This window comes from Schistocerca americana, chromosome 9 (assembly GCF_021461395.2).
Source record: "Schistocerca americana isolate TAMUIC-IGC-003095 chromosome 9, iqSchAmer2.1, whole genome shotgun sequence".
NCBI lineage: Eukaryota > Metazoa > Arthropoda > Insecta > Orthoptera > Acrididae > Schistocerca > Schistocerca americana.
Window position 1 is genome coordinate 169,332,286 of NC_060127.1, and position 15,982 is coordinate 169,348,267.

The following is a 15,982-nucleotide window of genomic DNA, read 5'->3' on the forward strand; positions in this document are numbered from 1 at the left end:
AATTATGTAATTACATAAAAATCGTAGTTCGTTTCAGTGCTAGCTATTCCCACAACCTTAGATTTTTGCGATTTCATCTTTCCTTTAGCCTTACATTACGGTGATCATGGAGTGCTATGGTGGTTTAATGCCACTAGGTAGTTCTTGGCCCTTATGACTTCGCGGAGGAGTCAATGTGGCCCGCGGACTAAAAGGTTTGGTGACCGCTGTCCTAGGTAATAGATCTGATGGAGTTGCTGTTTCCTGCAGACGTATGAGTCTCTACTGTATCTTCGACCAGGACAGAAGCTGAAGAAATGAATCAAAATTCGTGCCATTGCTGGGAACTGAAACCAGGTCTCCTGCTCAATAGGCAGATGTTTTGTAGCATTGTGGCTATCGCAGCTGCGTGAACTAGCCTCGCCCAACGCCATCCGTAGAGGCGTGGTCTGAAGTTTGCGTTGGGAGGGCACTGGAGTAGGGCAGTCCACGCAACTGTGTTAGCCGGAGTGCTACTGTGTGCTGGTGGTACACACATTTGCCTAATAAGCGGGAGACTCAGTTTCAAGTGCCAGCCACGGCAGAAATTTTAATTCATTACTTCAGCTTCCGTTCTTATAATAAATTGGATGACCCTCATACCAGCTTATCGTCGATGTCAATAGGAGGCAGTATGTACGAGGTGCATTCAAGTTCTAAGGCCTCCGATTTTTTTTCAAATTAACTACTCACCCGAAATCGACGAAATTGGCGTTACTTCTCGACGTAATCGCCCTGCAGACGTACACATTTTTCACAACGCTGACGCCATGATTCCATCGCAGCGGCGAAGGCTTCTTTAGGAGTCTGTTTTGGCCACTGGAAAATCGCTGAGGCAATAACAGCACGGCTGGTGAATGTGTGGCCACAGAAAGTGTCTTTCATTGTTGGAAAAAGCCAAAAGTCACTAGGAGCCAGGTCAGGTGAGTAGGGAGCATGAGGAATCACTTCAAAGTTGTTATCACGAAGAAACTGTTGCGTAACGTTAGCTGGATGTGCGGGTGCGTTGTCTCGGTGAAACAGCACACGCGCAGCCCTTCCCGGACGTTTTTGTTGCAATGCAGGAAGGAATTTGTTCTTCAAAACATTTTCGTAGGATGCACCTGTTACCGTAGTGCCCTTTGGAACGCAGTGGGTAAGGATTACGCCCTCGCTGTCCCAGAACATGGACACCATCATTTTTTCAGCACTGGCGGTTACCCTAAAATTTTTTGGTGGCGGTGAATCTGTGTGCTTCCATTGAGCTGGCTGGCGCTTTCTTTCTGGATTGAAAAATGGCATCCACGTCTCATCCATTGTCACAACCGACGAAAAGAAAGTCCCATTCGTGCTGTCATTGCGCGTCAACATTGCTCGGCAACATGCCACACGGGCAGCCGTGTGGTCGTCCGTCAGCATTCGTGGCACCCACTTGGATGACACTTTTCGCATTTTCAGGTCGTCATGCAGGATTGTGTGCACAGAACCCAGAGAAATGCCAACTCTGGAGGCGATCTGTTCAACAGTCATTCGGCGATCCCCCAAAACAATTCTCTCCACTTTCTCGATCGTGTTGTCAGACCGGCTCGTGCGAGCCCAAGGTTGTTTCGGTTTGTCGTCACACGATGTTCTGCCTTCATTAAACTGTCGCACCCACGAACGCACTTTCTACACATCCATAACCCCATCACCACGTGTCTCCTTCCACTGTCGACGAATTTCAATTGGTTTCACACCACGCAAATTCAGAAAACGAATGATTGCACGCTGTTCAAGCAAGGAAAACGTCGCCATTTTAAGTATTTAAAACAGTGCTCATTCTCACCGCTGGCGGTAAAATTCCATCTGCCATACGGTGCTGCCATCTCTGGGACGTATTGAAAATGAACGCGGCCTCATTTTAAAACAATGCGCACGTTTCTATCTCTTTCCAGTCCGGAGAAAAAAAAATCGGAGGCCTTAGAATTTGAATGCACCTCGTATTAGAAGATCTAGCGTTTCTGAAGGGATTGGACTGCTGTGCTGTCCTTGTAAGCGTCAAACGAAAGACGAGTGGTGAGAGAGAGAGAAAATAAAAGACAGAGTAAGGAAGGTCGGTAGACGGAGACGAGAGGGTGCAGCGTCAGGGTCGGGGGCGGCACTGGGTGAGGCCCCCGGCCCGGCCGCTGCGGTACTCACGTTGTCGCCGAAGACACTAGTGGCGTCGAGCGAGCCCGCGGAGGCGGCAGCTGCGGCGGCGGCGGCGGCGGCCGCGGAGGCGGAAGCGGGGGCGGGCGCCGCAGTGGCGTCCCCGGCGCAGTCTGCGCCGCTCGGCAGCGGGCCGTCCGTGCCGGTACTTACGTCCTCGTCGTGGTCGAACGCGTTGAACACGTCGTACGGCAGGCACGACAGCAGGTCGATGATGAACCACGACTTGAGGTAGTTCATGCGGATCACCTTCGGGTCGGACACCACCTCGCCGCCGGGGCCGACGAACGTCGTGTGGAAGTTGAGCACGATGTCGATGAAGAAGATGACGTCGACGATGGAGTCGACGACGAGCAGCGACACGTCCTCGGACGTCTTGTTCTTGAAGGCGACGTTGTAGGGCACCATGATGGCGGTGTAGAAGGTGAGGCACAGGATGATCCAGTCCCAGATGGCCTTGAAGGCGCAGTAGTGCAGCAGGATGTGCGGCGGCGTCTTGGGCGCCTCCTGGCGGTACTGCGGCATCACGTCCGCGTTCAGGCTCATCATCTGAAACATCGGCGATCGGCGACGCTGCGCATTCCGACTGCTGGTAGTCTTCAGAATATCGGGAAACCGATATACCAATATTTGAAAAAATTATACTATCGGGCCTCGATAAATCGTGAAAAGTATCGATAGGTTGACGGAAAAATATCGCTGCGCCCCTCCCCCTCCCCCCCCCCCCCCTGCAGCGCAGCTGATCTCAAAAGTTTCCCTGTACAGGGTGGTCCATTGATAGTGACCGGGCCAAATACCTCACGACTTAAGCGTCAAACGAAAAAACTACAAAGAACGAAACTCGTCTAGCTTGAAGGGGGAAACCAGATTGCGCTATGGTTGGCTCGCTAGATGGCGCTGCCATAGGTCAAACGAATATCAACTGCGTTTTTCTTTTTTGTTTTTTTTTAAAAAATAGGAACCCCCTTTTTATTACATATTCGTGCAGTACGTAAAGTAATATGAATGTTTTAGGTGGACCACTTTTTTCACTGTGTGATAGATGGCGCAGTAATAGGCACAAACGTATAAGTACGTGGTATCACGTAACATTCTGCCAGTGCGGACGGTATTTGCTTCGTGATACATTACCCGTGTTAAAATGGACCGTTCATCAATTGCGGAAAAGGTCGATATCGTGTTGATGTATGGCTATTGTGATCAAAATGCCCAACGGGCGTGTGCTATGTATGCTGCTCGGTATCCTGGACGACATCATCCAAGTGTCCGGACCGTTCGCCGGATAGTTACGTTATTTAAGTAAACAGGAAGTGTTCAGCCACATGTCAAACGTCAACCACGACCTGCAACAAATGTTGATGCCCAAGTAGGTGTTTTAGCTGCTGTCGCGGCTAATCCGCACATCAGTAGCAGACAAATTGCGCGAGAATCGGGAATCTCAAAAACGTCGTTCTTGGGAATGCTACATCAACATCGATTGCACCCGTACCATATTTGTATGCACCAGGAGTTGCATAGCGACGACTTTGAACGTCGTGTACAGTTCTGCCACTGGCCACAAGAGAAATTACGGGAAGATAACATTTTTTGCACGCGTTCTATTTAGCGACGAAGCGTCATTCACCAACAGCGGTAACGTAAACCGGCATAATATGCACTATTGGGCAACGGAAAATCCACGATGGCTGCGACAAGTGGAACATCAGCGACCTTGGCGGGTTAATGTACGGTGCAGCATTATGGGAGGAAGGATAATTGGCCCCCATTTTACCGATGGCAATCTAAATGGTGCAATGTATGCTGATTTCCTACGTAATGTTCTACCGATGTTACTACAAGATGTTTCACTGCATGACAGAATGGCAAAGTAATTCCAACATGGTTGATGTCCGGCACATAGCTCGCGTGTGGTTGAAGCGGTGTTGAATAGCATATTTCATAACAGGTGGATTGGTCGTCGAAGCACCATACCACGGCCCGCACGTTCACCCGATCTGACGTCCCCGGATTTCTTTCTGTGGAGAAAGTTGAAGGATATTTGCTATCGTGATCCACCGACAACGCCTGACAACATGCGCCAGCGCATTGTCAATGGATGTGCGAACATTACGGAAGGCGAATTACTCGCTGTTGAGAGGAATGTCGTTACACGTATTGCCAAATGCACTGAGGTTGACGGAGATCATTTTGAGCATTTATTGCATTAATGTGGTATTTATATGTTCAAATGTTCAAATGTGTGTGAAATCTTATGGGACTTAACTGCTAAGGTCATCAGTCCCTAAGCTTACACACTACTTAACCTAAATTATCCTAAGGACAAACACACACACCCATGCCCGAGGGAGGACTCGAACCTCCGCCGGGACCAGCCGCACAGTCCATGACTGCAGCGCCCTAGGCCGCTCGGCTAATCCCACGCGGCGGTATTTATAGGTAATCACGCTGTAACAGCATGCGTTCTCAGAAATGATATGTTCACAAACGTACATGTATCACATTGGAACAACTGAAATAAAATGTTCAAACGTACCTACGTTCTGTATTTTAATTTAAAAAACCTACCTGTTACCAACTGTTCGTCTAAAATCGTGAGCCATATGTTTGTGACTATTACAGCGCCATCTATCACAAAGCGAAAAAAGTGGTCCAACTATAACATTTATATTTCTTTACGTACTACACGAATATGTAATAAAAATGGGTTGCTGTTCCTTATCTGTATAAACGATTTGGGAGACAATCTGAGCAGCCGTCTTCGGTTGTTTGCAGATGACACTGTCGTTTATCGACTAGTAAAGTTATCAGAAGGTAAAAAAATTGCAAAACGATTTAGAAAAGATATCTGTGTGATGGGAAAATTGGCAAAACGATAAGTGTGAGGTCATCCATATGAATGCTAAAAGGAATCCGTTAAACTTCGGTTACGCGATAAATCAGTCACATCTAAAGGCCGTAAATTCATCTACATACCTAAGAATTGCAATTACGAACAACTAAAATTGGAAGGAACACACAGAAAATGTTGTGGGAAAGGTAACCAAAAACTACGTTTTATTGGCAGGACACTGAGACAATGTAACAGATCTACCAAGGAGGCTGCCTACACTACGCTTGTCCGTCCTACTTTAGAATACTGCTGTGCGGTATGGGATCCTTGCCAGACAGGAGTGACGGAGTACATCGAAAAAGTTCAAAGAAGGGTAGCATGTTTTGTATTATCGCGAAATAGGGGAGAGAGTATCACTGAAACGATACAGGATTTGGGATGGACATCACTAAAACAAAGGCGTTTTCCGTCCCGGAGGAATCGCCTCACGAAATTCCAATCACCAACTTTCTTTTCCGAATGAGACAATATTTTCCTGTCGCCGACCGTCATAGGGAGAAACGATCATCACGATAAAATAAGGGAAATCAGAGCTGATTTGGAAACATATAGGTGTTAGTCCTTTCCGCGCGCTGTACGAGATTGGAATGATAGAGAATTGTGAAGGTGGTTCGATGAACCCTCTGCCAGGCACCTAAATGTGATTTGTGGAGTATCCACGTAGATGCAGATGTAGAAGCAGTACAGTCAGCGGCAGGCTGGAAGAGGCAAGGCGGGCAGGTGTAAAATCCCGAGGTCTGGCCACGGTATCTCCTCTTCCCCAACGACCGAGGTGCACCGTCACAATACTTTTGTTTCGTTTTTCTTAATTAAAAATCAACAATACAATGGAGCCATACAAGAAAAATCATGAAATCATGTGTACTAAAAAGAGCCATCTTACTCGCTGGAATTACATTATGTGATCAAAACTATCCGGACACCCCCAACAACATACGTTTTTCATGTTAGGTGCATTGTGCTGCCACCTACTGCCAGGTACTCCATATCAGCGACCTCAGTAGTCATTAGGCATCGTGAGAGAGCAGAATGGGGCGCTCCGCGGAATTCACGGACTTCGGACATGGTGAGGTGATTGGGTGTAACTTGTGTCATACGTCTGTAAGCGAGATTTTCACACTCTTAAACGTCCCTAGGTCCACTGTTTCTGATGTTACAGTGAAGTGGAAACGCGAAGGGACACGAACATCACAAAAGCGTACAGGCCGAACTCGTCTGTTGACTGACAGAGACCGTCGTTAGTTGAAGAGGGTCGTGATGTGTAACAGGCAGACATCTATCCAGACCATCACACCGGAATCCGAACTGCATCGGGACCCACTGAAAGTACTATGACAGTTACGCGGGAGGTGAGAGAACTTGGATTTCACGGTCGAGCGGCTGCTCATAGGCCACACATCACACCGGTAAATGTCAGGCGACGCCTCACTTGGTGTAAGGAGAGCAAACATTCGACGATTTAACAGTGGAAAATCGTTGTGTGGAGTAACGATTCACGGTACACAATGTGGCGATCCGATGGCAGGGTGTGGGTATGGCGAACGCCCGGTGAACGTCATCTGCCAGCGTGTGTAGTGTCAACAGTAAAATTCGAAGGCGGTGGTGTTATGGTGTGTTCGTGTTTTCCGTGGAGGCGGCTTGCACCCCTTGTTATTTTGCATGGCACTATCACAGCACTGGCCTACATTGATGTTTTAAGCACCTTCTTGTTTCCCACTGTTGAAGAGCAATTCGGGGATGGCAGTTGCATCTTTCAACACGTTCGAGAACCTGTTCATAATGCACGGTCTGTGGCGGCGTGGTTACACGACAATAACATCCCCGTAATGGACTGGCCTGCAGAGACTCCTGACCTGAGCCCTATAGAACACCTTTGGGGTGTTTTGGGACGCTAACTTCGTGCCAGGCCTCACCGGCCAACGACCATACCTCTCCTCAGTGCAGCACTCTGTGAAGAATGGGCTGCCATTCCCCAAGAAACCTTCCAGTACTTGCTTGAACGTACGCTTGCGAGAGTGGAAGCTGTCATCAATGCTAAGCGTGGGCCAACGCCATATTAAATTCCGGCATTGCCGCTGGTGGGCGTCACGAACTTGCAAGTCATTTTCAGCCAGGTGTCCGGATACTTTTCATCACATAGCGTATGATAAACCAGCTTACGAGGAAAGGTCAGCTCCGTGCTGATTTTCTGCAAATGTGCTTGTGTTTCAAGCATGGGTAAACCAAGTGGCACGAATCCGACGTTCCCGTTAGGCGTCTGTTCGGTAGTAGTTGCTTCTTTGTCTACATCTACATCTACATCAATACTCCGCAAGCCACCTGACGGTGTGTGGTGGAGGGTACCTTGAGTACCTCTATCGGTTCTCCCTTCTATTCCAGTCTCGTATTGTTCGTGGAAAGAAGGATTGTCGGTATGCCTCTGTGTGGCCTCTAATCTCTCTGATTTTATCCTCATGGTCTCTTCGCGAGATATACGTAGGAGGGAGCAATATACTGCTTGACTGTTCGGTGAAGGTATGTTCTCGAAACTTTAACAAAAGCCCGTACCGAGCTACTGAGCGTCTCTCCTGCAGAGTCTTCCACTGGAGGTTATCTATCATCTCCGTAACGCTTTCGCGATTACTAAATGATCCTGTAACGAAGCGCGCTGCTCTCCGTTGGATCTTCTCTATATCTTCTATCAACCCTATCTGGTACGGATCCCACACTGCTGAGCAGTATTCAAGCAGTGGGCGAACAAGCGCACTGTAACCTACTTCCTTTGTTTTCGGATTGCATTTCCTTAGGATTCTTCCAATGAATCTCAGTCTGGCATCTGCTTTACCGACGATCAACATTATATGATCATTCCATTTTAAATCACTCCTAATGCGTACTCCCACTGAGGCGTCGTCTGACATTTACCGGTGTGATGTGTGGCCCATGAGCAGCCGCTCGACCGTGAAATCAAAGTTTATGATGCTACTTGCGCGTAATGACACTGTAGAAATGACACTGTGACAATGGCGTGCACGGGCCGAAGTAAAGATGCCTTTCTGTAAGCAGAAGGGAGGAACACGAAGGTAGGAAATGGAAATGAGCGTTTGGCGTCATTGGCCGGGAGGCCCCTCGCGGGGCAGGTCCGGCCGCCATATCGCAGGTCTTATGACATTCGGCGCCACATTGGGCGACCTGCACGCCGGATGGGGATGAAATGATGATGAACACAGCACAACACCCAGTCCCTGAGCGGAGAAAATCTCCGACCCAGCCGGGAATCGAACCCGGGCCCAGAGGACGGCAATCCGTCACGCTGACCACTCAGCTACTGGGGCGGACACGAAGGTAGGAGAACTCAGGTGTTTGTCCCGCTTAATTCTTAAACCGTATTTCTTTTTTGTTTAATTTTCGGCCAATTTCTGCGTCCCGTCTGTGGCCACAGACAAGAAATACATACATACTCCGCGAGCCAATTACTTGGTAGCTGACGTCTGTCTGTGCTGCAGGGTTGCCAAATCGGCTACCGCTCGGTTAAAGTCGACACACAAACACTGCGGATCATTCACAAACGCTGAAATGCTGTTCATGTAACGTAGAGCGATGTTGGAAGCTGCTCTGTCCACACCTAATTTTAATTGACCGGTGACTGAACTGCGGCAGATAACGCTCTTTGTAGCCCTGAATTTACGCTCGCGTCCTCAATGTATCCAAGAAAACGGCGGTCAGGAACCCGCTGCAGAAGTATTAATCGCGCTCGCTTTGCTGACGGCGATAAAAGCTGACCTGCTCGAGCAAACTCAAGACACAAAAATTCAGTTTCAGTGCTAAAAGCGATCTCTAACTTCTTGCTTCTGCTGCGGGAGCTGACGCGATACCGACCGATGAGCAGTCCTGGTTGGAATTCATTTACAAGTTAACAGGCGACACAGGTAGATTTCAAATGAAAAAAGAGTGATAGGAAGAAAAATATGAGGAAATAAAAAAAGTTAATGAGATGATAAAACCTATGCGAAAAAAGATTAAAAACATAATATATACATTGAAACTAATTAATTGAAAATAATAAGTCATTTCGATAAAGATGTAAAAACAGAAAAAAAGATTGTCCCTGGTGAATTCGAACCGACTACGTTCCGTATCCCACACTGCGACATTACCACTGTGGAACATTTTCAAATGTTAATGTTATATTTATTTATCCACAGAACTAGTTGCAACGATCATATAGTGTCTTCAAAATGTTCAGTTTCACGCCATGTCGTACTGTAAGCCGGTCTCTGTGGTGATAACTGAATATATGAAACTAAATCACGTCTCGTGCGAAAGAATCCAGTAGTCTTTGACACGTGGTGTGCACGAAATATGCGTTATTTCATTCTCATCGTTTTGCCTGTGTGTGTGTGTGTGTTTTGTTTTCAGTGCGTTTATCATGTGTGATGAAATGTGAAATAAAGAGGCTGTACCCAGGATTCAGAATCCAAACACGATAAGAAGAAAAGCCAGACAAGGAATTGGAAGTGAAATGCCCGATTGTTGTGGCAGTTTAGCAACACAGAAAAGTTCGGGTGTGGCGTAGAGCGCTCTGATTGGAGGAAATCAGCTACAGCCTGTGAAGTGTCAACAATCAAGTAATTTTAATCAGACTTTCGTCGTCTCCTTTCCTTTTCCACTCTCAGATAGAGCAAGGGAGCGACGACTGCCTATATGCCTGTGTATGAGCCCTGTTTTCTTCATCTTACTTTCGTGGTCCTTATGGGAAATTTCTGTTGGTAGCAATAGAATCGTTCTGCAGTCAGCTTCGAATGCTGGTTCTCTCAATTTTCTCAACTGCGTTCCTCGGAAAGAACGCCACCTTCCCACCAGGGATTCCCATTTCAGTTCCCAAAACATTCCGTAACAGCTCATGTTGTTCGAATGTACCGGAAACAAATCTAGCAGCCCGCCTCTGAATTGCTCCAATGTCTTCCTGCTACGGATCCCAAACACTCTAGCAGTATTCAAGAATAGGTCGCACCAGCGTCCTCCATCAACACCGAATCAAAGGAAGGCCTCGGCGCTTGTTGGTGACGTCACGTCAGCTAGGCACGGCGAACGCCAGGTCTGTTGCAAAAATGGTTCAAATGGCTCTGAGCACTATGGGACTTAACTGCTGTGGTCATCAGTCCCCTAGAACTTAGAACTACTTAAACCTAACTAACCTAAGGGCATCACACACATCCATGCCCGAGGCAGGATTCGAAATTTCGACCGTAGCGGTCACGCGGTTCCAGACTGTAGCGCCTAGAACCGCAAGGCCAGGTCTGTTGCAGGCAGAAACGCTTGGGCGTGCTTATCACTATAAATCTCTTATTTTTGGACAAAACGTTTGGTACTGTTTTGGATTCTGCAGTTTTATTTAGATGAAAGATTTTCTTACTATCGTAAAGCTACAAATGAAGATCATAGTTCTGTATTACTGAATCCTGTCGAAACAAACGTAGATCAATATGAGAAGATGCTTTGCCCCATTGCAAGCCTCGGAAATTTTACATGCTAGTAACTATATTTACTTTATCCATTTCGTTATCGAAACTTACGCCAACCCCCTTACAATTAACTCGTTTCTTTTATTTATCTTTTGTATTTTCGTTTGACATCGTCACCGGAAATGTGAACTAATTTACATGTGTAAATGTCCAACTGTTGCCAGTCATTAGATTACAGTCGTTTTCAACGAAAGGAATTCTAAACAGGAAACAAAATAGCTTCATACATCGAAAATACTGCTGAGCTTAAACTTTTTTAAACATGCACATTAGAAAAGATAAATTTTCCCCTCTTGCAACTGAAAGGAGAAACTTTATAAGATAAAAAATTTTATTTGATAAAACAAATATCTCTCTTTTGCCTCTTCTTCTGTCCCCCACCCCCTCCCCCAACGTGTACAATCGCAAGATATTTCATTAACATTCAGTGCTCCTCACCCCATAGTCAACCAAGAAACCTAAAGAAGAGCACCAATATGTTCACAGTTTCTTGTAAAAGCAACCCAGTACAAACGTAAGTTCCTCAGATTTACAAATAAGGTAAACAAGCACGAATTCTGTTGCTGCTGGACCATGAAGTTGTTTTTGTATGTCAATCTTTAAACAGGTGGAAATTTAAGTTCAGGAGTACACTATTTGTTAAGAAGTGTAATGAATTGCACAATTAATTGATTGCAGAAATCTCTCAGAACAATGTGTGTTGGTCAGCTACCGCCAATAGTTTCACATTTTCCTGTGTCAGAGAGGGAGAAACCGCCATTATGAGTATGCCTTCAACAGACCTGGCGTTGGCCGTGCCTAGCTGACGTGACGTCACGAACAAGCGCCGAGGCCTTCCTTTGAGTCGGTGTTGCCTCCATGCAGTGTCCTTTACAGATGAACCACACTCCCCGAAAATTCTCCCAATAACCGGAAGTGGACTATTCGACATGTCTACCGCAATCCCCACATGCTCGTTTCCACACAGCTTTGCAATTTTAGGCTCACATATTCAAACGACGTGGCTGTGGCGAGCAGGACACAACTAATGCTGTACCTCACTGGTTTGTTTTTGCTACTCATCCCCATTAAGTTTCATGTTTTTGCAATCAGAGCCAGCTGTTACTCACATATCTGGGAACCTATTCCGTATACCTTCGTCAACCGTCTTCAGTGGAGTGCCGTGCCGAATGCTTTTTCGGAATCTAGAAATGTGGAACCTGTCTATTGCCCTTCATCCATAATTCGAAATACGAGAGGCGTTCAGAAAGTAAGCTCCGATCGGTCGCGAAATGGAAACGACTATGAAAATCCGATAAAGCCTTGCACAGATGTGTTGGGTAGTGTCTCTAGTATAACCCCAGTTAGCATCTGGTCGCTCTTCTCATTGCTGAGCTCGCAGTGAGTGCGTAAAGATGTCTAGAAAATAGTGTCTGCCGCCAAGTACGAGGACCTGGTGAGAAATTTCCCCTGAAGCTATGCAGCTAACATTACATAACTGTCGTGCTGTTTCGTCTTCACGACAATTTTCAGCCGCATTCTGCAGGGGCAATGAAGATGCTCCTGCATCGTTTTCAAATGGAAATGTTAGATTACCCACAATACAGTCCGCAATTGTCTCCCCCTGAGTTTCATCTCTGGTCACATGAACCGCTGTCTTTGAAGACAACATTTTGACACAGACAACGAGGTGTAGGCCAGCGTGGAGAATTGGCGGAAAGCACTGGCGGCTGCCTCCTATGATGAGGCTATTGAAAAGTTGGTACAACGCTATGACAAAAGTCTAAGTCAGAACGGCGACTACGTAGAGAAGTAGCTGAAAGGTGTAGCTAATTGTTACAAGTAAAACATTTCTGATGTTCACTGTGGTTTCAATTTGGCAATCAATCGGAGCTTACTTTCTGAACAGGCCTCTTATATCATGTGAGAAAAGGGCAATCTGAGTTTCACACGAGTGACGCCATCTAAAACAGTGCTGATTCGAAGACATAAGCTTTTCGTTCTCTAGGAAATTTATTACATGGGAACTCAGAATACGTTGTATAATCCTGCAGCAAACCAATTTTAATCTTGTGGGTTCGTTCTTTTACCCTTCTTATACATGGGAGTCATTTGCGCTTTTTTCCATACCCTTGGTACTTTCCGATGGACGAGAGGTTCGTAATGAATGCTTACTAAATGACGACGATGTTGTTTGGTTCGTGGGGTCATCAGCGCCCGTAGAATGATGACTATGACTAGATGATGAGGACAACACAAGCACCCAGTCCCTGGGCAGAGAAAATCCCCAAACCCGGCTGGGCATCGAATCCGGGACCCCGTGATCCAGAGGCAGCAACGCTATCCACGAGTTGCGGATAATGCAAGCTAAAGCAATGAGTCAAAACCGTAGAGCACTCTTTGTAAAGCCGAGTTGGGGTCCAAATCAAATGGCTCTGAGCAATATGGGACTTAACATCTGAGGTCATGTCCCCTAGAACTTATGACTCATTAAACCTAATTAACCTAAGGACATCACACACATCCATGCCCCAGGCAGGATTCGAACCTGCGACCGTAGCGGTCACGCGGTTCCAGACAGAAGTGCCTAGAACCGCTCGGCCACACCGGCCGGCAGTTCGGGTTCAATCCGGTCCTGGCGACTTATTTAGTTTTCAACTGTTTCAGTTGTCTCCCTACGTCGTCAGCTTATTGCTACAGTATGTCGTCCATCTCTTCCAAACCCCTGTGAGCAGTTCGGCGAATGGATGTGGACGCTACTTGCGCGTGACATGTTGAGAATTTGGTTTGGACGGGAAGAGGTAACCGGATGGAAGTGGCGATTAAGACAACCGTTCTAGAGAAGCGGGGGCATCCGGGTTCGAGTCTCGGCACGGCACGAATTTTCGGACTTCACCACTGGCTTATTTCAGCGCCTGTAGCCGACTGAAGCCTTGCTTTCTTGTAAGATAAAAGTTGGGAGGCTCCGAAAGTGAATATTTCTCCAACTGGTTTCGCCACTGCGTGCCGCGCATGCACAGTGGCCGGCAGCTCAGTTTTGATACTTAATAGTTTCACAACATAATGTCTGACAAGGGGAAGGCCTCAGACACGGCCAAGAGATTCGGATCAGATTTGGCAGGTCGCTTGTGTACAACTTAAAACGAAGGAATCTAAGATATTTTGAGTCAACACCCCCGCGTTTTTGAGAAAATCGCCCCTACAGGTTACGACGAGCAATCGACTCAAAATTGGAGGGATCGATAGATAATTGTAAATGGAGCATTTTTCATCACCAGTAGTGGGTCCGCAAACGCATACTTTCCCAGAAATCGAGGTAAGAAACTTTTACAACTGCCGTTCTGTAACCACATGGTTAACGCTTCTCATCGACAGCATCGATATCGCCGGCACGGTAGCTCAGCGTGTTCGTTCAGAGAGTGCCGGCGCGGTAGCTCAGCGTGTTCGGTCAGAGGGTTAGCTGCCCTCTGTAATAAGAAAAACTGAGTTTATCGATCAACGACGAATTTAAACGGATGTCTTACGACGTCCGCCCCGAGCAGATGCAACGAACGAAAGCGAACAAAATGAGATTTTTTTTTTTTTTTAATAAAAGATAGCCCAACGGCCAAGGTAAGTGGCTGGGAATCGGAGAAACCGCGCTCGAATCTCGAAGAAACGTAGCGGATGTTCTTTTCGTTTGTATTTTTCTATATCTCAATTGATAGGGATAGGAGGGTTAATAAGGTAAGTAAATCAATAAGGAATGATGATAATAATAAGGTAGGGAAATAAATTTCTCAAACCTCTTGGGATAGTCAACAAGTAAACTGTTGCTCCAGGTCACTTTACATTGGCTCTTGCAGTCACTGTTACGTGTCCTCACTTTTCTTCGATCAACTAGACGGGTGGTACTTGTCATATAAACATTCGAAACAAATATACTCACTGCTCCAAGAACATGTAATGAATACAATCTTTCGACAGCTACACTGCTTCCGAAGTGTCGGCGAAAAGCGTTTACCATGTGAACAGAAGAGGCAGTTGTAGATGTTTCTTTCCTCGATTTCTGGAAAAGTTTGGGTTCCCGGACCCCATACCTGATGATGAAAAATGCTCTATTTACAATTATCTATCGATCCCTCCAATTTTGAGTCGATTGCTCGTCATAACCTTTACGGGCGATTTTCTCAAAATTGCGAGGGGTGTTGACCCAAAATATCTAAGAGCCCTTCGTTTTAGGTTGTACACAAGCGAGGTGCCAAATTTGAGCCGAATCGGTTGGCCGTGTCTGAGGCCTTCCCCTTGTAAGCGTAAACTAGGCTTAAATGAGCACAGCACACAGCCTGTCTGTGGCGAAGTGCAGGTGAACTCCAGAGTCACACGCAGAGTAGAAACGCAGGTGTGGCAGCAACACACGGATCAGCGGCACAAGAGATCACAACCGTTAGCTCCCCCCATTCTTTCCGATAAACGCACATCAGATCGCGCTCGCGAGTTCCCGAAAACTCTCGGTATAAAAAGTATCCTGGGGCGTGGCTGCTGCCCCTGCAGCGGGCCTCTCAAACTTTTATTGCACTTCGCCCCTCTTCCCCTTCATCTCCTTCCCCTTTTCTTTTGCGCTCCCCCCAGGCTGCCTGACCTACTCCCCCACTCGCCTTTGTTTTCCTACGGGCCCCACGCTTCCCTTTGTCCAGCTGCCGCCAGGCGTCTTTAAAGTCGGCCCTCGATTCTGCTCCGAGAACTCCGCGTCGTGACCCACTCGACAAGTACGTTTATTTACTTATTGTATTATAAATGGTTTCGGCGATGGCTCATACGACCAAGTACACAATTCAGAAAAACGTTAGACCCAAATACATAACAATCATTTACACACAGAATCCCCTCTGGCCCTCAGCACCATCCCCGACAACTCTCGTTTGTTTTGGACTTTGACTTTTTTAAGTTTTCATACATATTTTTTGTTACCCTACATAATTAAAATTCTATATTATAAAACATGTAAAACATAAAAACTCAATGAAATATTTTCATAGTACTTCAAAAAAAAGTTATGTCATCGCGTTTGTCGACTTTAAAAAAGCATATGACAGTATAGACCGAGAATCACTTTTTGTATTTGGACTAGATCAAAAGACAACAAACATCATAAAAGAAACACTCACGGAGACCAAATCCAAAGTAAAATTTATGGGAGAATTGAGCACAGAATTTGAAATAGACACAGGAGTACGACAAGGGGATGTACTGTCCCCAATGCTCTTCAATTGTGCTCTTGAAAAAGTTGTTAGAGAATTGAGAAAAGCAGGTGCACCAGCACACAGACTGGGACCAAGACGTAAGGGCATATAATTAAACTGTTTAGCATTTGCTGATGACATGGCACTGGTCGCACAAGACATTACCGATGCACAGAAACAGCTAGAATTATTACAAGAGCAGG

General features: G+C 46.5%; 1 protein-coding gene across 1 annotated transcript in view; it reads right to left on the bottom strand.

The window, feature by feature from the left end:
* LOC124550781 (potassium voltage-gated channel protein eag-like) overlaps nt 1–15,982 on the bottom strand; it is a 92,648-nt gene that overhangs the window by 15,978 nt on the left and 60,688 nt on the right. Inside the window, exon 4 of the mRNA XM_047125505.1 lies at nt 2,338–2,733. Coding sequence (XP_046981461.1) covers nt 2,338–2,733 — 396 coding nt within the window. The remainder of the gene's footprint in view (nt 1–2,337; nt 2,734–15,982) is intronic.